At 44.8% G+C, this 24,233-nt stretch overlaps 1 protein-coding gene across 1 annotated transcript in view; it reads left to right on the top strand.

The window, feature by feature from the left end:
* UBASH3A (ubiquitin associated and SH3 domain containing A) overlaps window positions 1–24,233 on the top strand; it is a 188,143-nt gene that overhangs the window by 144,610 nt on the left and 19,300 nt on the right. The window contains exons 11-13 of the mRNA XM_078658361.1: window positions 9,220–9,364; window positions 14,741–14,847; window positions 21,534–21,643. Of these exons, the coding sequence (XP_078514487.1) occupies window positions 9,220–9,364; window positions 14,741–14,847; window positions 21,534–21,643 (362 nt within the window). The remainder of the gene's footprint in view (window positions 1–9,219; window positions 9,365–14,740; window positions 14,848–21,533; window positions 21,644–24,233) is intronic.

Genomic DNA, 24,233 nt, shown 5'->3' on the forward strand with positions numbered 1-24,233 from the left:
TTTCATCCTCCGTGGCTCACATACTAAGGGCCCGATTCACAGAACTAAGGTACAACAAAATCCTAAACTTACTACCATTTTGGTATTCACAGAAGGCACTTACTCATTGATGACTAACTTACTTGGGCCCAATGGCTTTTTGAAGGATCACAATGACAAACATACAGACAGACACCAGGACAAGATACAGTGAACAGCATTCACTCCCTGCTGTCACCACCATATATCCAGCTGTAACCACATCTGTCTACTAGAGCTGCACTTAACCCCCCTTTCATCTCTGAGGTGAAGTCTCTGGGCACTTGCTTAGATCTCCACCTCTCCACATCATCGCATATACGTCACACCATAAAACCCACAATAGCTGGGGGGGGGTTTCTAAAAAAAGTCCAACCTTTGTTTCAACTCCGAAGCGTCCACGTGGAGGTTCAATGTCTGGACCTTGCACGGCTGGACTGCGGACCTTCCGTTCTGAGGGGCGCCCGAGCCCACCCTGACTCCCCAAACTTTGATGAGCTCCGCAGCCAGACCAGTGCCTGGAGCCAGCAAACCCAACATCACCCCACCTGTGTATCGCCTGCTACCGTGGCTTCCAATTGAAAAAACATTTAAAATTCAAGATTGCCCACATCCCATTAAACTCTAGCACATGCAAAAAACAAATTACTTGTCGGCTGCAATAAAAATCTCAGGGGGGTCTAAAAACCTCACAAGCAAAGAGGTCTTCCGGTTCGAAACCACGAAACGCTAAACCCACTGAGCTGACACCCACTGCTTCTCAGATGCACCCCATCTTTCTGGAACTCCCACCAAGTCTCAAAGACCATCTTCAAATCTACCAAAATCTGAGACCAAGCCTTGTTAAAGTCTTTTAACCTATAATCTACTGAACAAAGTCCCTTCCTCTCCTAACCATCTCTGCTCACCTGTTCTACTGCCCTGCTCTCAGCCTCCCTCTCCTGCCCTCCCCTCCCCCTGCAGCTGCTTTTTACCCCTCTTGATGCCATTTGACTCCACCCCTCTTGCAGCTGGTTCTGCTCATGCTTCTGGTCACCACAGTTCTGGAGCTCCGGATCCCTGGCTATCGGTCCCTCTGTAAAGGACCCCGCGCTTTATAAAAATGTGAAAACAATAAAACACACACATGCATGGCAGGTAAAGATGCTGTTCCACAAATTTTTCCAACATGAAACTCACTGTGCGGCTCATACTAGACCCAAGACATGCTTAAAATGCCCCCACAATTCCTTGGATGGGTTGTGTAAGCGTGGCTGTGGAATGTCTGGCACCTTCCTCCACATATTGTGGGAATGCCCGGAGGTGGTTGAGTTTTGGTTCCGATTACATGTTGTGATGGAGAATGTCACGGGTGTGTCCCTGCTGCCCGAGGCCAGGCGTTGTCTGTTGAATGTTTGGGAGCCCAATGACTACAGCGCCGCACAGATCGCATGGGCGACCCTTGGAAATATGGTCGCAAAAAGAGACATTGCTCAGCTTTGGGGATCTCACAGAGCGCCCACCATTTCCAAGTGGAAGGAGAACATGGACTGGTGCATGTTCCGGGAGAAGACTGTGTACCTTTCCCGGGGCCGGCCCAGGAAATGGGGTAGGATCTGGTCCCAATGGAACGCTTATCGTGGGAATATATGTACTCCCCCACAGGATGTAAACCCTGATGTTTCTATGTCCCCCTAATTGGCATCCAGCTTTCCTTTCTCGTCAATATTTTTGCTTGTTTCCTTGTCCGCCCCTTTTACCCCACGCTAATTGATTGCAATACATGTATCTAACTCTGGAGCTCTGCCCGCATGGACTCATGATCATGTAACACTGTACTTCTGCCTTGTGAGTTTTGGTTTTTTCTTTTGTATGTTGGTTTGATTTATTAAAAATTTAATAAAAAATAAATAAATAAATCAAATGCCCCCACATACAGTGCCTGCTACAACAAGCATCATGGACAGGTCGGTGCCTGGCACACCGCGCTTCACTATCCAATCTGGGCGCTGCATGTCAGTGATGGGCCTGTTGTGTAGGTTGTGCTTCAGACCTCTGCATCACAATGCCCAGCTGCATTGGGAAGATTGTGCTTATTTATTTATTTTTATTTATTCAATGTTTTTTTATAGCATGAACCAGACCCAGAGTTTGGGAGTCAGAGCGCTTCACATTTCAACCACCTTTGATATCAGCAGATATCCAATTCTTTCACGTCAAGAGCATGTCTATGTGTTTCACTTACACTGACATATATTCATCCATACACAAAACAAATATAATGAGGAATAATAGAAATCATTAGATTACATTCAAGATTGTCGTGTCATACTTCAATTTAAGATAAGACCACTCCTTAGATCTTATATATCCCAAGCTGGTTATAATATTGTTCGTTTAATCACATATATCTGGGTATCGGTCGAGGTATCTGTCCATAGACGACATCAATGTTGGTGGACGAAGGGATTAACTGTACCCACCCTAGTTGAGGCTAGCCATTCGAGCTCAATCAATGACCGTAGCTTGATTCGAGAGGAGATCAGTTTCTTTGTTCTGTGACTAGCAGGGCAGTAATCCTGCTCACAATAGTTTACTTGAATAATCTGAGGTAGGATAGCCGCGCTGACAGCACATTTCCATAAAGACTTAGTTGTCCTTGTTGATCGTTATGGGAGAAATGTACCCATCAGACAGGACTTAGTCTACTTTTTGAATCGTGGAGCATATGTGATTCTTTTGATATTCGGTGGGAGCGCATTCCAAGTCCTTGGTGCAGCTCCCGTGAACGCTGTATCGCACACTTTTTTCTTATGGAAGAATGCTGGTTTCAGTAGAAAATCCACACATCCCCTCGAGGTTCTGGTGCCTCCAGACAGCGTATTTTCATGGGCTAGGTAATGTGGAGTTTTGTGGTGTAGTGCCTTGTGTGTAATACATGCAATTTTCAGCTCTATTCTTGCTTCGTATGGTAGTCAGTTGAGTGCTTTCAGATGTGGAGTGATTTGGTCGTATTTTTTTGTTTCCGTTATAAGTCTGGTTGCAGCATTGAGACACGCTTTTAGGGGAGCTGTTGAGATCCTATGAGTCCTGATAGAGTTGCGCATCCATAGTCAATTCTTGATATGACTAGCGCCTGGACTGCCATTTTCAGATCACTGGGATTGATGAGTGGCTTCAGTTTCCTGAGGTAGTTCAGATGAAAACAAGCGTTTTTTGCCATTATGTTCATATGCGCTCTAATCTTCAGATCTTTATCCAGTATGATACCGAGGGATTTGGTTGAGTCAACAATAGTACAGTTTAGTGCTGTGATCATCTTGGTCCATTCTTTAATTTTGGCTGAACTTTTAGGGGGGATATCAGAAGGAATTCGTTTTTTTGTAAGTTGAGCTTAAGATGATTGTCAGCTAGCCATTCAACGGTTTTCTTGAGAGCTTGGTTCATAGTGTTGATATCTTCATATACAGCTGGGTGTCGTCAGCATACATGTGGCAGGAAATGTTAGCCGTATGCAGTACTTCAGTTAATGGTTCGATGTATAGGTTAAATGGTGAAGGGGATAGAGTTGATCCTTGTGGAACCCCAATTTGAATCGGAGATGGTGGGGATAGCTTGTTGTCTACCTGGAATCTTTGCGATCTGTTCTCTAAGAAGGAGCAGATCCAGTACAGTTACTGACAAGCCCATCCTATTTTCCAGATGTTCTAATAGTTTGGGATGGTTTATTGTGTCAAATGCAGACGATAGGTCCAGAAGGATCAGGAGACAGGTTTTGTTACGGTCGAGGGCTTGCAGAGCGTCATCTACTCTGTGTAGGATTGCTGTCTCCGTGCTGTGGTTTGGTCTGAGCCCTGATTGGCAGTCATTTAGTAGTTCAAATTCAGTGATGTGCTGACTTAGTTGATTGTGCGCACATTTTCTAGTGCTTTTGCTAGTAGGGGAATGGCTGTTACTGGACAAAAGTTGTTTGGGTCGGATGGGTTCTCCGTAGGTTTCTTTAGGAGAGGTACCACCTTGCCTGTTTATAGACAGTCCGAAATTAATCCTTGGGCAAGCGATTCATTAATTATCTTTGTCCAGAAGGGGATGACCATGTGGTTGCAGGAGGGCCAGCATTTTGACGGCAGAGGGTCATTGTAATGACTATTTGGTTTCAGAGAAAGTAATATTTTGGTAATGTCATGTTGATCATATAGTTTGAAGGTTGACCAATGGGCATTATTTTTGGGCATTACTTGTGTCGGTAGGGCAGGGTTCCTCCCTAGTTCAACTCTTAGGTATGAGACTTTTTCAGCGTTATTCTTGAGGTCTCTTTCCAATGAGCTGACTTTATTAGTAAATAATGTTGCAAAATCTTCACAGTTCAGATCTGATTTAGAGGTTAATAGGGAAGATTTGGCTAATTTGTTAAATTGTTCTTTTATTAGAACGAATAGTTTCCTCTGTCTGTTCTTTGCATTTTCAGGTTAATTTCTAAAAGAATCTTTTTTTGATTTAAATACACTTTTATTGTAGGTTTTTCTGATCATTCTTAGGTTTTTTTAAGTGGGGGATGCCGGAGTTTGTCTCCATTTTCGTTCTGTTATTCTGAGTTAACGTCTTTCTTCTTTAAGTGATCCGTTGAACCATGGGTTTTTAACTTTGATCTGTATTCTTTTTAAGTTTTAAAGGGCCAATGTCTTCAATTATTTTAGATATCGTACGATTGTAGTGGTCTGTGAGCTTGCTGACATCCGTTAGTTCAGAAGGGGGTTGAAGTTCTTTCTCGCCTTGCTTTGTTAGAATCTCCGAGTTCAGATCTCTAGTGACTCTCACCCAATGTTTGGGTTTGATTGGTTACGAGATTGTGTTCTATTTTTTTGGCTGGTATTTGGAAAGTGATGATATGGTGATCAAACCAGTCACAGGGAACGGTTGAGATTGCTTGGATCGCATTTTCTCTGGAGATAATCCAGTCTAATGTAGCTCCTTTGGAGTGGGTTGGTAGGGCACTTGCTTGTACTAGTGAGTGGTCAGCTAGGAATTCTTTAAGAATGTTGACCTGATTATCTTGAATGTCGTTCCAGTGAAGATTGAAGTCTCCTAGGAAAATATCATTGGAGTGAGGTTATGAGTTAGTAGTAATAATTTCCATTAGATGGTCTATGAAAGTTAGATTTTTGTCTGGGGGGGATAGAATGCATGCCGTTTGTAAACTTGGTTTTCTGTGAATCTTGCTGTGAGCCCCAGGTATTCACATGATTCTATAGGGTCTGAGAGAACTTTAGAGATGGTGATATTAGATCGGTGGATACAGGCCACTCCTCCTCCCGTTTTGTTTAGCCTATCTAGTCTTACAATTTTTTAGTTCGGAGGCACCAGCAGGTCTAGACATGGGCAGGATGATTCAGATAACCATGTTTCCGTTAGAATAGCCACATCAGTATCTTGATTCATGATGAGGTCAGCTACATGTTTCATTGCTGAGATCTTGTTTGTAGGGTTTTCTAGGATAGAGTTGGAGTCTGGCCCCTCTGGCGCTTAGCGTTATTTCTTTCAGGTTATTAGAGTTGGGTTTTCTGTGATTTGTATCTGTTACTCTGTTGACATTAATTGGGACCACCTGAATCTTCCGGTCGCTTATCTTATCCGGGATGTTGGAAGTCGTATCGTAAGAAAGTAGTAGGTTTTGGGTTTCAATGTCTGACAAATATCTAAGGAAGATACGTGGACGGTAAATCCTACTGGAAAAAGGCAGTGGGTTGTGCTGAGCTTATTGTGGAGATTGTGTGCCGATTTTTGACTCTGGATAATTTTGGAGGGATAACTTTCTGAGAGCAGTAGAGTATTCTTCATGTTCCTAATAGCGTTTCGCAAGTCTGTAGCTATCCTATCTATCTGGACCATGAGCATTTCTAATTTCTTTCCTGATGGTGCAAGTTGGTGTTTTTGTAACAGGACCGCTGAAAGCCCTATCTCTTACAGATCTCACCTACATACTCCTCTCCCTCAAAGCCACTGGAAGATGATGTCTTAGCCTCGTCCTTTATTAAAGCTCCATCCGGGGAAGTTGTCTCACCCCTACACTCCATCATCAATGCATCCCTCAAGGCGTCTTCCAAGAGGCACTCAAGACTGGCCACATCCACCCACTCTTAAAGTAAGCTACACCAGACCTTGATTTACAAAGCCATCGCAAGCAGCACCCACTCTTATCTTGCAGACAAGCTCACCGTCCCTGGTGGCTCTCAGCTCACCATCAACCAGGGCACCATCAGACTACGGACGAAGAAGTGTAAAAAAGTAATAAACAAGACCACAGTCCTTTGCCATTTATACTCCCAGGCTCTGGAATAACATGTGCTTATCCGTCAGGCCCCCAAAATTAGGGGTGGGCGGTAAACTCCGCTACTCCAGGGGAGTTCACAGAGTTTTGTCCACTGCATGCTCCGCTTGGAGCGCATTAGGTTGGCGAGCGAGCGCTAGACCGTCTCCCGGCAAGATTTCTCAATGCAGGCGGTTGCAGCAGGTTGCTTCCACTCATATTGAGAAAGCTGCCGCTCGAGAAGAAAATCTACTCTAGTGGCAGAAGGAGGCAGCGCTTCTGGCACGCCGCGTGGTGCAGTTCATGCTGATTTTACAGCGCAGGATAAGCTCCCGGCAATATAAATCAGCGCGAGCAGCACAACGTACTAAAACTCCACCACTCGCCCAACTCCATGGAATCTTGCGTAGTTGATAGGTAACTTCATGGAATTCTGCTGTGTGAAACTCGTCGAGGTCTGCACAGGCCTTCCAAAGATGCCCAATTCAGTAAAGAGTTGAAAAGACACCTCGTTAAAGGACACTACATCTCAGTACATTCAACATCTATAACCCTGTCTCCTCGCTTTATGCCTGTCTTTGACCATGTACAGCACTGCAGTGCATTTTGGCTAGGTTTGCGCTGTACAAATATAACATCCTTGTCAACTCTGTAGAAATAAGTTGCGTCAGCCTCTCATCCTTGTGATGTTACCCATCCCAGGGCCATTCAAATGGGAGTAATTAAGAGAAAAAAACAGAGGACGATTTCAGTCAAGGCGAAGTATAGCGCCAAGAGGTCCGTGGTACTGTGCAGCCTGTCTGTGTATCCAGCCACCAGGGGTGACTGGAATATTTAGTCTCCTGAAGATGTGCATAAATGTGCCATCTGCATCTTTAAATGTCAAAGTGAACTTCTCAGCACTCACATTGTCCTCCTTTCAGCTTTTACTATTTTACACAAAATCACATATTCGTTTTCTGAATGCAGACCGCAGTTCTGTAAATATGATTTTTTTACCGTTTATGCAAAACGGGCTAGGCTTCCCCGCATCAATAGTTCCCTGAAGTCATCTTTAGTGAACACAGCGCTATGTAAATGAATAGAAATCATACGTTTTTCTTGTACCCTATAGAATGTACCTTCTTGGGATGATCAAAGGAAAAATTGTTTTATCATTGAAATTTACTGTCTAACTTACTGGATGCGATTAAAATGATGATTGATCCTCAAGTGCTTTTCACACTTTCAAAGTTACCCTTTAAAATTCCTAATTATTATTTTTCATAGATTAATTCTTTATGTACCAAATTTCTATGGAACAATAAACGTACTTGTATTTCCCTTTCTAAATTAACCCGACCAAAATCAGAGGGTGGTGTTCGATTTCCTGATTTCAAATTATATCACAATGCTTTTTTGATTCGCCAATTTTATGCCATGTCTAAAGACAATAAAGATTTGCCTATGCCAACACGGGTTGCTGATGAACGTACGATGTTAAATAACTTTTCTTTTCAAGATGTTATGTTTATGACCAATTGTACTTTCATTTACAAATATCCTATCTTAAAATACTCTCACCATCTAGTACACACACTATTTTTTCAAGAATTTTGATCCATACCAACTTCTTCAATTTGGTTTAATAAACACATCAAATTTCGTCACAAATCGTTTTACTACAAGCACTGAAAGGAAACGGGAATTTTGTATGTACATCAATTGATAATTAACAATTCGATTTTACCCTTTCCCCAACTACAAGAGGAATTTAATCTTCCAAATTCTTGCATACAGCAACATAATACATTATCACATGCTCTCCAAAACTTGTTACAAAATTACAATTACAATCATACTCCTATTTCATATTCACCTATTACACCTCTGCTTCAAATTTCTTATGACCCAACTCCCAGTGCATCCTTTATATATTAAACCCTATCCTTATCTACTTGTACTCAGAGTAAATCTCCTATCGAATTAGCTTTCGCACAGGATTTATTTGAATCGCTTTCTGTTCCTCAATGGGATCGATTGTGGCAAAAAAAATTCAAAACGTCTAAAGCTGCTATCATTACACAATCTTTATATTTTATTTATAACAGAGTTGTAATTACTCCCCTCTTGTTACACAAACTTGACCATTCTATATCACCGTTATGTTGGTCCTGTCTTTCTTCTGAAGGATCATTGATACATTTACTATTGTCCCAAGGTTTACGATCGAAATTTGATTTGATTTTTTCATGTGATGTTACATTTGCTATTCACAATATATTTTCAGGCACTTCATCTCCTGATTTTGACCAACTCCCTTCAAAAACTATTTTACTTGACCTTTTTATTGCTGTAGCTTTCAAAGTTATATTAACATGTTGGAAAGACAATTCTAAATTATACTTTTTGCTTTGGTGGAATTTAATCTGTGATGAACATAGAATTGCTTCTGTCTCTCACTCTTCCAATCCTCTAAAGATTAGGTCAGATTTACTATGATTACCTTTCACTACATTACTGTCCTCACGCTCACCTGTTTTATAATACCTACTTTTTATCTATTCCTTTTTCTTTCTTTTTCTTTCCTTCTCTTCTACACTTACTTCTTCTATTCTCTTTTTCTTTTGCCTTCATTGATTTTTTTTCTATAAAAACAAAATACATACAACATACCCTTTTCTTTTTTCCTCTAGAACACATTACTGTATTCCGGTAATATGATTTTTTATCCACATTGCTTGTCTTTTCTTATACGATTGTGTTTTATTACAGTATTAACAGTCTGTGCTTTTGTAGTATTCTTGTTGAAATAGATTGTATTAACCTCTGTTTTATATCATGTTCTTTATCCTCTGAATTCTGTATTTTTTTTAATATGTGTTCACTCTCTTAATAAAAACTATTTAACAAAAAAACAACGTACTTCTCTGCAGGCCTCAAAATCCACACGACAGTCCCCATCCGCCTGGAGCCCGGACTCTTTGAGTGGGCGAAGTGGGAGTCGAGCAGGGGGGTCCCCCCCTTCATGTCCTTGTCAGAGCTGAGTGACGCCGGATACAACATTGACGCGGAGTACAGGTGAGTGAAAAGGGTGCTGCGGTTTTCATGTAGCGCCTGGTGCTGGCTGCCCTGCATTGTGTCGATGCTGTGAACTCAGACAGGGAAGAGACCCCAGCACAGGAGTAAAGTGGATAAAGCCATTTGCTTAAGACTGATACAGTTATTTGCCCAGGATCACACCATGCGGCTAACTGAGGAAGCCCTGCATTGAAATCAGGTCCTATGGCTCCACAGCTGAGAAATAAAACATTGACCCACGTGCCATGAGGTGTGGAATCTGGGCCCTGTCTGGCCTTCCAGATGTTGTATCTGCTCATTTGAGAGTATGTCTGGGGCAGACAACAGGGAAGAGAGGACGTCTGTGTACAAACTGCTCAGGTTTGGTGTCTCAGTGGGCGAATGCACCCGCTGCCACCACGGTCAAGGGATTGAACCCCACTGGATCCTCAGCCTTTCCTCTTCAGGGGTGAATAACATGAGTGGCATTGGCCTGAGTATCAATGGACATCTGTTGTCTGTCAGCAGAACCCAAGGCTGTCTCAGGAGAGAGTGTGCTCTACAAATGAGCTTGTGATTCAAAGCACTTAGGGGCATATTAGCAAGGGTGTTATCGCCGCTTTAGCGGCACTTATTGCCGATAAAGCGGCAATTTTTTTAACAGCAGTCAGGGACAGCTTCCAGGCGATAGCGACCGGTTTGGGGCCCGCTTTGCATGTCAGCGATATTTATCACTAATCACATGCAAAGTGGGCATACCCAAACTGGTAGCGCCTGAAAGCAGTCGCTAACACAGCTATCGCCTATTAGCAATACCCGCAACGCAATAAAAAAATGCTCACTAACCCTGATTAGTCAATGCGAGGTGGATTCTACGGCTAAGTGCCCACCTGTCTATTAGCTAAATTTTCTTTAGCGAAAGGATTTTTATTGCTAGAAATCTTGTGTTAAACATGAGATTCGCCACTATTGCTGGGTAATTTATCACCGGGGAGATAAACATTGGTAATACTGCGTTATCTCTGTGATTAAATCCAGCGATAGGAGGCGATAAAAGAAATTGCGCTAAGCGCGGTTTGCGATACTTTTCACAAGTTGTTGCTAATATGCCCCTTAGTTGTTTGAGCATTAGGCAATTTATGAATATTTAATCTTCCAAATGATCAATTGTGAGTTCTGTGCATGGGCTTTTAAATACCCAACTCTCAGGGGGAAAGAGGGACCGAGAGAAAAGGTGAGAGAGAGGGACCGAGAGAAAAGGTGGGAGAGAGGGACCGAGAGAAAAGGAGAGAGAGGGAGAGATCCAGCAGGGCATTCTAGACTGACGACACAGTGAGACTGTCAAGAGATTGATGGGATTTTACTCTGACAAATCAGAGACAATGTCCAGCTGTGGGATTTTATTCTCATAAGCAAGACGGGTTTGTCTATTTGTGGGATTTCACTATGACAATTCATTGAAAATGTTCAGGCGTGGGATTTCACTCTGACAAATCAGAGACAATATCTCAGATAATGGTGTTTGGTTTAAGATAAAGATTTGGAAGGTTTTCTCAAGCATAATGGCGTGAAACTGAATTTTACTTTGCTTTACCACCCGTGTGATAATGGGGAAGTGGAAAGTTTTAATCGAGTGACTAAGGGAGAGTTACAAATGGCAAAGGACAGGAAGTTAAATTGGATAATTAATTGTCTATAAAATGATATGGCTGTATTGGACACCCCCACTATTACCGATTATAATCCTTTGACTATTATGTTTGCGAAAGATACTCAGAGTTGGATGGTAAAAGCAAGGCGAAGGCATTGGTCTTCTGACGTTGTGAAAATGAATATTGTGAAGACAGAAGGAGTTTGCTAGGATTATTAGGATAAGAGAAAAGGAGCTAACATTATTTATTTGAGTAAAGGCTACATGTTGTGTGTAAAGTTGCCCACAAAGGTCAAGAAGGGTCAGAGTACAGTTTCTGAGTACTTACACGTCATGGGGTTATTTAAGAACTCTGCAAGACTGAGTGATGGTAAAGTATAGCACTTAAGTCAGTTTGTGATGTGCAAGAAGAGAGTGAAGTGTGGTGGTCGTCACAATAAGATGGAAGGGAGTGATGCCAGATGGTTGGATGAGGAGTGTCCGGTGAATAGAGGGGAGGAGAGTACTGATGAAGATGCTGCTGAGATGCAGGAAAGTGCAAGCGGTTCATTGACACACAGCGTTCTCCATAGAATACACAGTAACATACCTTCTTGTAACCGGTTGTGGTACGAGTACAGCATGTTTTTGGATTTAGTTTTATGTTGTTTTGTGTGTTTTAAGTACAGTGTTTTATTGTCATTCAAGTGGGTAGATGTGTTGAGTTTACCTTTGAAATCTATCTTTGCTTCAGTGTAGGTTTATAGTGATGTGATATAGAATGTGGAATAGAGTGGATGTAATGGAATGGAATGCGGTACAGGTCCTAGGGTCAGCTGATCCTTAGACTGTGCACAGAGGAGTTGTTTGATTTCTACTCTCCAAGACATTTATGAATAAAACTAGAGGAAACTTACCAGCGTTTCCTGCAGATAATTCCCAAGAGCCAGGCACGAGGAAACCAGGATGTGCCTCAGAATAAAGTGTCCTATTTCTTTCTGGAATTAAAGGAAGGTGTTCCATCCCTTTACACCTGAGGTCTTCAAACTTTTTGATGCCGAGACCCCCTTGTCAAACTTTTTTAGGCATAAGGACCCCCTTCTGACAAAAATTTCTAGAACCATGTACTCTTCATCATCGACAACTATAAACGCCCCCAATTCCTACAGCAAATCATTTTTACAGTGGGGAAATATTAAACAGTGTTTAGCAAACCAAAGGTCAGTAAGCATTGGGGTGTTGTCAAAGGTGTAGCTAAAAACAAAGGGCCTAATTTATGAGGAATTGCGTGTTTATGAAATACGGTGCATTCCTGTCCTTTTCCGTTGCGTTGGCGCACAAATTGCTGCCTAGCAACAACACTGGCAGGATTATATTTGTATAGGAAAGGGCACCTTCCTTCACGTAAACAATCCAGTTAGGCGTTTTTCTCTTTTTACGTGAGCTGCAGAATGCAGCACACATGGAAAGAGGAAAAAATTAGGAGAAATGAAAACCTCTCTCCTCAGTACGCGTCCACTGTGGAGGCGTCTGTTTTTGGAGCTGCCGCAGGTTTACGTGATTTTGTAAATATTGGAAAGCATCAAAATCTATGGGTGTTGCGTGGGAACCCCACACAAAGCCAGTGGAACACCTTCTTGACGCAGAGTATTTCAAAGCAGTGACTTGCGCTGCTATGTCTTACTCCATATCTATGAGGCCATGCAAAGCCGCGCAGGGTGATTTTGCACCGTGTCATTGGTATGGTTGAGAGGCTTGCGCCACTGAAGGGTCAAAAAAAGTGATGCTCTGGCGATGCAAGTCTCTCATAAATAAGCCCCAAAATATTCTGGGCCCTACTTATGAAGGCTTGCCACACTTTTACGCCACCATTGCGTCACTTATTGTGACTGGTGGCGTAAATAATGCACCACGTTGCGCCATATTTACAAAGTGACGCATCTAAGCAGATGTGTCACTTTGTAAAGGCCTGCGCTACATTATACCTGTGTCAGGTATAATGTTTGCAGGGTGGGCGTTCCCCGGCAATAAAGGGTCGTAGAAGTGACGGAGTGAAATCTATGAGATTTCCCTGCGACACGTCTAGGACGCTACTGTGTCAATATCTTACACATGGCTCACAGCAGGCGTGAGACTGACGCAGGCCCTTTCACATGGGGCTGGCCCCATGTGAAAGGACACATTGCTGGAGTTGCATCTGTTTTCAGACACACCCAGCAATGTGTCACTTTTGCCCCTACAGATATGCTAGAAATACTGACGTATCTGTAATTCCTTTCAACATGGTGCGCCGTACATTAAATGCGGCACATCCAAGGTGTCACAGGAGGGTGCAGGCAAAACTCTAGCATCGCTGTTTTGTGGCAGCGATGCAACAATTTTCATAAATGAGGCCCTCTGTATGTTTGAGGTCTTTCACCGTCAGGTATCTACATCAGAAATAATGTAAAATAAATTTAAAAGTTGTTACTCAGTGGGAAATGCACTGTAGAACATTATGAAACCTCTAGTGGAGTAGTGTGGCTCACTGGTTAGAGGCGGCAGGCCTGAGAGCAGAAGTCAGCCCGGGACCAGGGTTCGATTCCCGACGCGGCAGGGTCGTGGACCTTGGTCAGCGGACTCGATAATTCTCGCTTCGGTGCTTACTCTAATCAGGGGTTCCACTCGGCAACTCTGGGCATTAGCTTGCCTAATCTCCACAACGGCCCCACCAATTCCGGGGATGCCTGGCTCCACCTTGGGGACTCCCAGCAAGGGACCATCCCACAGGGAAAGCCAGGACGGGTTCCCCAGAGTTATACAGCGCCGGGACGCCCCGTTGCTGGGGCAGCTGTGCGCTTTACAAGTATACTACATTTACATTTACATTTATATTAGTGAATGCACTGCAGAGGTCTGTGTGTAACCAGAGAGCCACAGAATTACATCTTGGTTGGTTCAGTGGAGAATAGTGATGCGTATTTTTAGTGCTACGAGGAAACAGCCTGTGACAGAAAGCACTGTGTATATGTAAGTCATTATTTTATACTTACATTACACGGTGTAAGATAGAAGTTGCAAAAGGTGGAAATAGTTTTACAATAAAATGGTGCTTCCAAAACATAGAATTTAGTAATACCAGAGTGTATGTAATGCAAACTTTTTTTCCATAGCTGTCCGTTCAACACCTCTTTGAATTTGAATTTTAAAGTATTTATTGAAGCGCACGTACACCAGGCGGTTTCATGGCGCTGTAGAGGAGAATGATGCCTGAGTAAAGAGGGGGGAGCGGCACTAAGGGCTGTGTAAATGCAGTTAAAACTAAAAGCAAGCACTTCCCAGCCCAGTTGTTAACGCTTTGCACTTCCACTCAAAAAAACAAATCTTTGTCATCACAAAGCTTGGAGTGATTTGATTAATTAAAGCCAGAACTGCTCCCAAGCACCCTTTACACTTGCAAATGAACTGATAAGGCACATTTGCATTTCATTCAGAGAAGCGGTTGATAACGATTTAAATTAACCGTCCCAGGAGGGCTGTCCTTTTTCAAAAGGAACGCACACGTTTTGAATTGCAGGGACAAGTGAAGCTGGGGAGTGCGCGACCCCCTTGCTAGGAATCCAGGGACCCCCTGGGGTTTGCGCCCCATAGATTGAAGACCTATGCGTTACACGGACATTCCGGATACATCCCAGAGAGCCCTGGGTTCAGGATAAACAGCGTGTTTTGTTTATGTTTACACGTGGGTACGTACGTCACCAGTGACGTGTGCTGTTTTTCTGTTCCAGGCCCTGTCTTGCAGTTTCCTCCTTGGCTGCAACTGAGAGTTATGAAGACTTCACCAACCGGTGCTCCGCGGCCGTGAAATCCATCATCCGTCATTGTGAACAGAAAGGTAACTCCTCCCCTGTCTTTTTTCAGTGCTTAATTTGTAAAAAAAAAACAATAAGCCAGGGCTCTTGTCAGGAGGCCACTGCAGCTTGCGCCACACATTGCCCCGGTCAGCGCTGCCAATGTTAGTAACAACACAACCACTAACCCTCAGACTCCTACAAATGTAACAATTCGAACTATTTCAGGCCCCCAGTGCTATAAAATGGCCTGGGCGGCAGGAATTAGTCAGTTTGAATGTACATTGAAATAATAATTACCTGTTGTTGTGGTCTTCTCTACATTAGCCAGACAGTGCCACCTTGTGGCAGACTGTCGCAAGCACCAGTGTTGACAATTAAAAGTGGGTGCTGAGTACGGGAAACCACAGGCTCAAATTAAGCACTGGTTTTAGTGTACAGGCCCTTAGCACATGCAAAACATATACTGCGTCAAAGGTATTAAAAGTAAAACATGTTCATACTCTTATCAAACTCCCCTCACGAACTAAGTACAACCAGGGGTGTAGTCTGCCCGCTATGGCTCTGATGCTAGCAAGGAAAATTTCCCCCTACCCAACCCTGGCCGATATTAAAATACAGACATAATTGTGATGTCGTGGGCCCCTCCCACCACGGGACCTGGTGTTGCTGTACCTGCTGCACTAATAATAGCTCCGCCCCTGCTTACGGGTCTCCAGTTTTCACAGACTATACCTGCCTTTTCTTCCTTCCTCCCTGTCTTCATCTCTCCTCTCTGTCCCCTTCCTCTCTTTCTTCTCTTCTGTCTCACTTTCCCTCTCGCCTTCCTCCCTTCCCTCGCTAACATCCTTATTTATGGCCCCACCCCTCCTGTTGTAGGTCCATCTCTCCGCTCTCTTTCTCTCTCTCATCTTCATCCCATTCTTCCCGGCTCTCACTGTTTCCTTTTTCTCTCGCTCGCACCCTCTCTTGTTATTCCTTCCCTTTCCTCTCTCACTGCCGTCTCTTTTCTTTCCCTGTACCTCACCTACTCACCATCCCAAACAGTAACCCAAGTGCCAGGCCCCAGGGGGGCACCACCTTTAAAATACTCACATATTCTAACTGCAGCTCGGGCAAGAAGGGCTCCCGTTTTAGGGCCCCGGTGCCACTGCACCCCTTAGTCCTGTCCCCTGCCAAGAAACCCCTTGCACTGGGAAACACGCGCTGGAGCAGGACAGAGGTTCGCATGAGGTCCAGGCACCTTCACTTGTGTGGTGAAGCCCGATAGAGGTTCGGCTTCAGGCCCATTGCATGTCCACCTGTGTGGTGAAGCTGAAAGGGGGTTTGCCTTCAGGTCAATGAATCAGTCATTTGTTAAGCCCACTACATACCCATGTGGGTCTCAAGGCGCTGGGGGGTATGAGGGGGGGCCGCTACTGATCAAACAGCCAGGTCTTTAGTATCATTTAGGTCCATTGCATCTCTACCTGTGTGGTGAAGCAGGAAAGAGGTTCAACTTCTGGTACGTTGCAGCTCCACCTGTGTGGTGAAGCCGAAAGGAGTTCCAGCTTCATGTTATGTTATGGTATGTTATATTTAATTTGTACAGTGCGCAGATACTCAAAAGTGTCCAGGAGCAAGCTAGAGGAAAGGACCAAAAGAAGCACAAAACAGCAACTAGAAAAGCAACGTTTTCAATTTTTTCCTAAAGAGCAAAGGGTCCTGGATACACCGAAGAGCCAAAGGCAACGTGTTCCAAGCCAAGCGAGCTTTTCACACAAACGTAGTTGCCACCCAGTCTTTGGCGGTTGAACCTAGGGGTCTGTAGCAACCGCTGGACGGACGAATGCAGCCGTCTTCCTGGTGTGTAAAAAGTAAACCTCCTTTGCAAGTAGATGGGGCCAAGCCCATGGAGGGCCCAAATTGCGATAGTCAACATCTTGAATTTCAACCGTGAATCAACAGGAAGCCAGTGCAAGGCACGCAAATGAAGGCGTACACTGAGCCTAGATGACAAACCAAAAAGCAATCTGACCTCCGAGTTTTGAACAAACTGCAATTTCCTAATAAGGAAGCCTGAGCTTTCTTTGAAGTCCAGAGTGAACGAGCCATAGAGGACCACCTCCGATTTCCCTTTGTTACATTTCAGCTGAGCATTAGCCAGCCACTGGAAAACCGAAGACAAACAATGTTGAGCCGCCACAACTGAGTCGTCCTCCTTGCTCGATGAAAACAAGAGCTGGGTGTCGTCGTGTAGGCCATCACTTTATCCCCAAGTTAAGCCAGCAGGGTCACATAGATGTTAAAAAGTAGGGGGCTAAGTGATGACCCCTGAGGCACCCTGGCGGCTCAGAAGCACAGGGAGGGAGCCGGACCCGCTATGTCCGGCCTTCCAAGAAGGACCTAATCCACAGCAGGGCCAAGCTTGAGATGCCTATCTCTGATAGGCGATCTAGGAGCAGAGAATGGGGAACCGTATCGAATGCCGCTGAGAGATCTAGCATAACCAATGCGGCTCTCCCGCCGGCATCTAGACACTCCCGGATCGCCTCAGTCACCTCAAGGAAAGCAGACTCCGAGTTTTAAGAAGCACAGAAGCCAGACTGAGCCGGATGGAGCAAGCCAGAAGTCTCAACATAGTTAGAGAGTTGGGAGGTAAAAACTTTTTCGCAGACCTTAGGCAAACTAGGTAAGAGCGAAATAGGCCGATAGATCTCAGGAAGAAAGGGGTCGAGAGACGGCTTTTTAAGGAGAGGCAGGATAAGTGCCTGCTTCCAAACCGAAGAAACGTGCGCCTCTCGAAGTGACTGGTTGATCATTAAGTTAACTTCAGTATTAATAGTGTCGGCCATGTCCAACAGTAGGTGAACCCGACTTAAGGCCCTTCAAAATCCTAAGGGAGCTGGGCATATCCACCACGCTAAAAGTGGGAAACATAGGGGCTGAGTCGACCATCGGTTCCACCACCAGCCCACCTATAGGCTTCCTGAGCGAAGTTGAAAACGACTCTTGGATGCTGGTGAGTTTATCCTTAAAGAATTTTGCCAGAGTATTACACCAAGTCTCCGACGTTAGAGCCCCGTTCTCCTGAACGCTAGGTGCCAGAAATCTCTGTACAATGGCAAAACTTTATTTTGCATTGTTATTAGCCCGATCAATACGAGCCGAATAGTATTGGCCCTTGGCCAGACCAATGGCCGTATAATAAAGTTTTTGTTTGGCTCGCAGGGCATCTTTGTCCATAGGGCCATAACCCCCAGACCACCCGGCTCTCTCCAGCACTTTACACACATGTTTCAGAGACTTAAGCTCTGGCGTGAACCAAGGCTTGGAGGGGGACTCTCTCCTCAGCTTAGGCAGACACTGAGCCGATACAGTGGAGACCGAGCTAGAGATCCAGGTAGCAAACTGGGACAAATTTTCCTCCAGGCACCTTCACCTGTGTGGTGAAGCCGGACAGAGGTTCGGCTTCAGGTCCATTGCATCTCCACCTGTGTTGTGGAGCCGGACATAGGTTCGGCTTCGGGTCCGTTGCATCTCCACCTGTGTGGTGAAGCAGGATAGAGGTTCGGCTTCTTGTCCATTGCAGCTCTACCTGTGTGGTGAAGCCGAAAGGAGTTTCAGCTTCATGTCTATTGCATCTCCACCTGTGTGGTGAAGCAGGATAGAGGTTCGACTTCTGGTCCGTTGCATCGCCACCTGTGTTGTGGAGCCGGACATAGGTTCGGCTTCGGGTCCGTTGCATCTCCACCTGTGTGGTGAAGCAGGATAGAGGTTCGGCTTCTTGTCCATTGCAGCTCTACCTGTGTGGTGAAGCCGAAAGGAGTTTCAGCTTCATGTCTATTGCATCTCCACCTGTGTGGTGAAGCAGGATAGAGGTTCGGCTTCTGGTCCGTTGCATCTCCATCTGTGTGGTGAGGCCAAAAACCTTACTAAGCTCTCTGCAAAGAGACAGAGGCCCAGAGAAAACAAAGTGAAAGGCTGGTGCTGGGAGCCAATGAAACCAGCTCCCTGCAAAATTTGTCAGCTTTGTAGGCCAGGTACCAAAAGTCTAAGTTTACAAGTTTCGATGTTCACAAAGGTAATTTCCGAGTACTATCTTTACATCCACACTCGTGCAGTGTTTCCTCACTCGGGTCGGAATCTCCGCCCCGAGTACAGAGATTCCATCATGCACATGCAATGGAGTCGCCGCACCTGGAGTGGGAGGGAGAGATCCCAACTGACCTCTCCTTTTTAACATGCCCTGTCACCGTCCTGCAAGACTCCTTCACTCAATCTACATGTGATATGGATGGTGTGTGTATGTTTACTCAATGTATCTGCATTGGGATGAATATGGAAGGTATGGTCTGTGCTTGGCTGTGCCAGCCTGGAACCCATTGTAGATCTCCTGTCTATACGTGGTAAATAAGTTTATGGCTGACAAGAGACCAGGCACAAACGCGGAAAAGCTCGAAGGAGACTAGAGGTGAAAAAAGTGACCAAGAAGGACAGTAAACTCTAACTTTGTGATTAAAAAGGTGAAACCTCATGAGGCACAGGGCTTTGTAAATAATTATCTTCCTGACTTGGAGCCAATGCAGGGACTCAAGCACCTGGGCGAGATGGTCAGGTCTGAGTATTCCAGAAAGGAGTCTTGCTATAGAATTGTGGATTTAAGGAGTGCGGAAAGAAACATGCCAGGAAGGTGCTAGTCCAGGCTGTTTCTGTTTTTCATTTCTGGCCAAACAAGGCGTTCACAACCAAGATACAATAACTAAGAGAGAAAACGACAGGATGTGAAAGAGATTCAGAAGAAAGAAGCATCCTTGGGAAACATTTACCTGAAGGATTAGAAAAGGATTGGTGCCTATCACAGCGGCCAACATTGTTATGTTATCTGTATTTGTAAAACACACTATCACTATCACATGTAAGGGTAGCTTGGTGTTTGGCCTAGCCCTGCCTATGGTTGGTCAATTATTTGAAAAGTCAGGTGTTCAGCTTTTTGCGGAATTCAAAACAAGAGGAGGAACTGATGTGGAGTCGGCGATCGTTCTGCGTTTTAGGGGCGATATTGGAGAACTCCCATCCTCCGGAACGGGTTCAGTGTGTGCATGGGATGTGTTCGAGTTGGAGTCCCGTGGAGTGGAAATGTCTGGGTGGTTGTGGAAGGAGATGCAACCATTCAGTTGGGTGGGGCCTAAGTTGTGTAGTGCCTTCAATGTGTGTGTGAGAAGGTTGAGATGGGCGCGTTTGTTCATCGGAGGCCAATGGAGTTCCCTGAGTTGTGGTGTGATGTGAGTTCTGTGTGTGAGGTTGAGGCCGAGTCTGGCTGCTGAGTTATGGATGGTCTGTAGTTGTCCAGTGAGTTACTTGGTGATTCTGGCATAGAGGGTGTTTCCGTACTCCAACTTGCTGGTGGGTAAGGCATGAGTGACTGTTTTCCCAGCGTTGCTTGGGAGTCATAGGAAGACCTTCCTCAGCGTCTTCAGGGTGCGGAGGCGAGGGGTTCTCACTGTTTCTCCTGGCTGTGGGTAAGTGCCAATAGACACTGGCCAGAATTGAGGGGCATAAAGCGGGAGATCACATTTATTGAAAAGGACTTATGTTTTGGTGTGACTTAACTTCAAGAGTTCGATCCGCATTCACTTTCCATCATCTAATCGAAGAAGGGAAGGCACATGAATAGATTGTTGACTATGTGAGAGGGGATGTTTTCAGGGTGATAATAGGTAATATGTATGTAGTGTTGATAAAAAAGAGCAAAGCTCTATCCATAAAATGGTTGGCACTGAATGTCGCAATGCTAGGATCATCCCTGCTGAATCATAAGCGGGAAACAACCCCCACTTTGTCTAGCAAGAAATAATTCACTGTTCTCAAGTTCTGAGCCCCGGATACCAACAAGTGGTCAAATGAAAGAGGAGTGGATGGACCATGGTGTGGAAGGCAACTAACAGGCCCAGCAAAATCAGGACAGTGACAGAACCCTATACACTGGATTAAACCCAGATCTGTGACTGGGGGTGAATGTTTTGCCATTGTGTAACATTCCATCCATCATCTTGTGTGTTTTGCTGTTCACCGTATGTGGGAAGGGTATGCCAGACGTGAGTCCCTTGCTCACTTTGCCACTGGAGCCAACCTATCCTGGCTGAAGACGGCTAAAATGCCAGAAACCGGTCCTAGGAAGCTTGTTTCCGGTCCAGGGAAGGCATGGCTTGGCAGTTCGGTCTGGACTGTTTCCATGAGGCACAGGGTCAGACTGATTTGCATATGGCCATGTCTGAACTGGGGTGGCGGAGTGAGCTAAAGCACGGTGATGGATCAAGCCCAGATCTGTGACTGAGGGTGAATGTTTTGGCATTGTGCAACATTCCGTCCATCATCTTGTGTATTTTGCTGAGAAGCATATACACCTCCTTGGTAAGATCTTCCAGGTTCGATAGTGGGATCGCCTCTATGCTCCTACCAAGCCGAAAGCCGACCTCGAAGGAATCCAAGAGAATGTTGTTCTCACCAGATGGCTGTAGCCCAGTTGTCATTGTCTGCTTCAGTGATTTGGCAGAGAAATTGAGTTTTTTTTTCAAAAGAACCATAATATCCATAAACTTAAAGTTTTCTGGTGAACACTGGAGGAGAGTAGTTTAGTAGTGGGCACATCAAAGGATTGATATCTCAGGTAAAGAATTTGCTATTCTACTGTGAACATTGATGTTCCCTGTACCCATGTTTCTTCTGTGTCTCTTTGTTTCCCCTCCAGCTGGTGACGTGCTCATCGTTGGCCATGGCTCTGCTCTGGATTCTCTTACGCGACCTCTGTTAGGTCTTCCTCCGAAAGACAGCAGCGAATTTGCTCAGTTGGTTCGAAAGGTAAGATGTTCACAGACAAAGGGGTGAAATAAAAGATGTCTCCAGAAACAATTTTTGTTGTGTTTCCTAGGGAAATGACTTGAGCCACAACCGGAACTAAATTTATGCCATCATGTGAATGTAGCCATGGACAGGGTCAAAGGCAAAGATACAGTCATGAGCCACTGGAGTGGAGGATGGATTCTCAGAGAGGAGGTGACTGCTACTGAGTTGTAATGTAATTGGGTCTTCAGCTCCTTGCAAAATTAGAGCAGGGTTGGGGCGGTCATGGTGACTCAGAGATGTTGGATGCATGAAGGCATGTGGCCTTGTCTTTTCCCTTTTGCTCCTTTTCATCTCCAGTCTGATGCTATCCAGACAGCAAGTGTGCAGAGATCAGATCTCAAAATCCTGGTGGGTCTGTACCGACGGCGAGTTTGAATATCCTGCCTTGTGCACTAGAATCATGGCCTTGAACACGATGTTAGCTTAACTGGGCTGAAAAGGGCGCACACTGATAGGGCCAGCGGTGGTGGGGGTTTGGGGTGGGGGGGTCAGTGGAGTCCTCCTTCCATTGGAGATGGGGAAACGTTGTCATGTTTCTCCATACCCTTAATGAGACGAGCAGCCGAATGTAGACTGCCCTTGAAGGAGCATCGCAGAGTTTTAAAGACTATGGACTATGGGACTTATTTATGAGCCCATGCTTCACTTTTGCGCTGCCGGTGTGTCACCGCTTTTGTGACGCACCAAAAATGCGCCTTATTGCGCCATATTTACAAAGTGACGTATCTAGGTGGATGCGTCACTTTGAAAACCCCTGTGCTACATTATACCTACGCCAGGTATAATGTATGCAAGGGGGCGTATTGACGCAAGAAAGGGTCGTAGAAGTGACGCAGTGAAATCTATAAGATTTTACAGCACCATTTCTTGGACGTTAATGCATCAGTATCTTATGCCTGTCTCATGGCAGGCATAAGACTGATACAGGCCCTTTCACATGGGACACGCCCATGTGTAATGACCCATTCATGGAGTTGCCTCACTTTTGTGACACACTCCAACAATGTGTAATTTTTGCACCTACAGATACGTCAGAAATACTGACGCATCTGTAACTCCGTGCGCCATGATGCATCATACTGTAAATATGACGCATCATTGGCGTCGCAAGGAGGGCGCAATGAAAAATGACACATCGCTTTTTTCGTGCAGCGATGCGTCACTTCTCATAAATGAGGCCCAATGGATCAAGGCACTGCCACCATCCAGAAGAGAGGATAGGGCTTGAATGGCCGCCATGAAGTCTTTTTCTGGGACCATTCGTTTCACTTTCTCCAGTAGAGAGAGAGCTGGTACCAGACCGACATCGTTTTCTTGATGATATTTTTAAATTTTTACAGAGAGTTTTATACAGCATGAACTTGACCCGAATCGGGTATCAGAGTGCTTTACATAGCACCAGTTGCGTTACATGAGGGAACATTCATTTTTGTTAGGCACGGGGAGATTAAGTGATTTGCCCAGAATCACAGGATGTTCAGCGTCATTGCTGAGACTCAAACCCGGTTCCCCAGATTCAAAGTCGACCGCCCTAGCCTTTAGGCCAACTCCTCTCCTCCTATATGTTCCTTGAAGATGAGGTTGATGTCCAGGGTGACGCTGAGTGACTTGGGAGTGGGTGAAGTTGAGGTTTGAATCCATCCGGGTTTCTGTCCTGTCCCTGTTGGCAAACTGTTGGAATCCTGTCTGGGTGAGGGCGGGTCAGCTGTCGATGCTGGACATCCCGGTCTGGAGGAGCGTCAACAACTGGATGTGGTGGAGGTCCGCTCAGCTCTTCTTCTGTGGAAAGGGTGACTTCTCCAAGTAACCATGGGGTCACCCTGCACAGCAAACCATATGAAATGGAACCAAGGTCCCATACAGAGTTAAAAAGAACATTATGGCAAACATACCTCCCTGTCAATCTGATACTGCTTGATTGAAAATGGAAATTATTATTGCAGTAGGTAAGACAGGTACCAAACTTATCCTAACTCAGGAGACCGACGAAGAATCCCAGAGAAGATCAGAAACAGAATCCAACTGCAAGAAGCAAAGAACATGGGAAAACTTACAGAGCAAATGTATACTCACTTATTAAAACTTTTTTCTTCTCCATTGGGAGATATTTTATCTTATGGAGATATACCTTTCCCTACAACTTCACAACGTGTGCAGGGGGGGTCTCTCCCCTCGTGCAAGCATTTACCAAGACACTTCAATGTTACAGTTACAACAGTGGTACCTTCTGAGCTCTGCTGCTGACATGTCTAGGGCTCCACTGCCCCAAACAGAGTCCAACAGCCACAAACAGCCCATGTGAAGATTCAAGTAGGTGAACAACCAGAGTCATGGGCTGCATGGAGAATCACTGGCAGAATATCGACCTTCAAAATACCGACCTACAGAAATATCGACACAAGAATATCGAAGGAAAGCATATCGACATCCTATCTATAACATGGCAAGGACAAAAAAAAAATATATATACGGTATATTGATGTTAAAAATATCGTAATTTAACACATCGTTTTTTTCTGCTAAAAAATTTGTAAAATAAAGTAAA

Source organism: Lissotriton helveticus, chromosome 8 (genome assembly GCF_964261635.1).
Source record: "Lissotriton helveticus chromosome 8, aLisHel1.1, whole genome shotgun sequence".
Taxonomy (NCBI): Eukaryota; Metazoa; Chordata; class Amphibia; order Caudata; family Salamandridae; genus Lissotriton; species Lissotriton helveticus.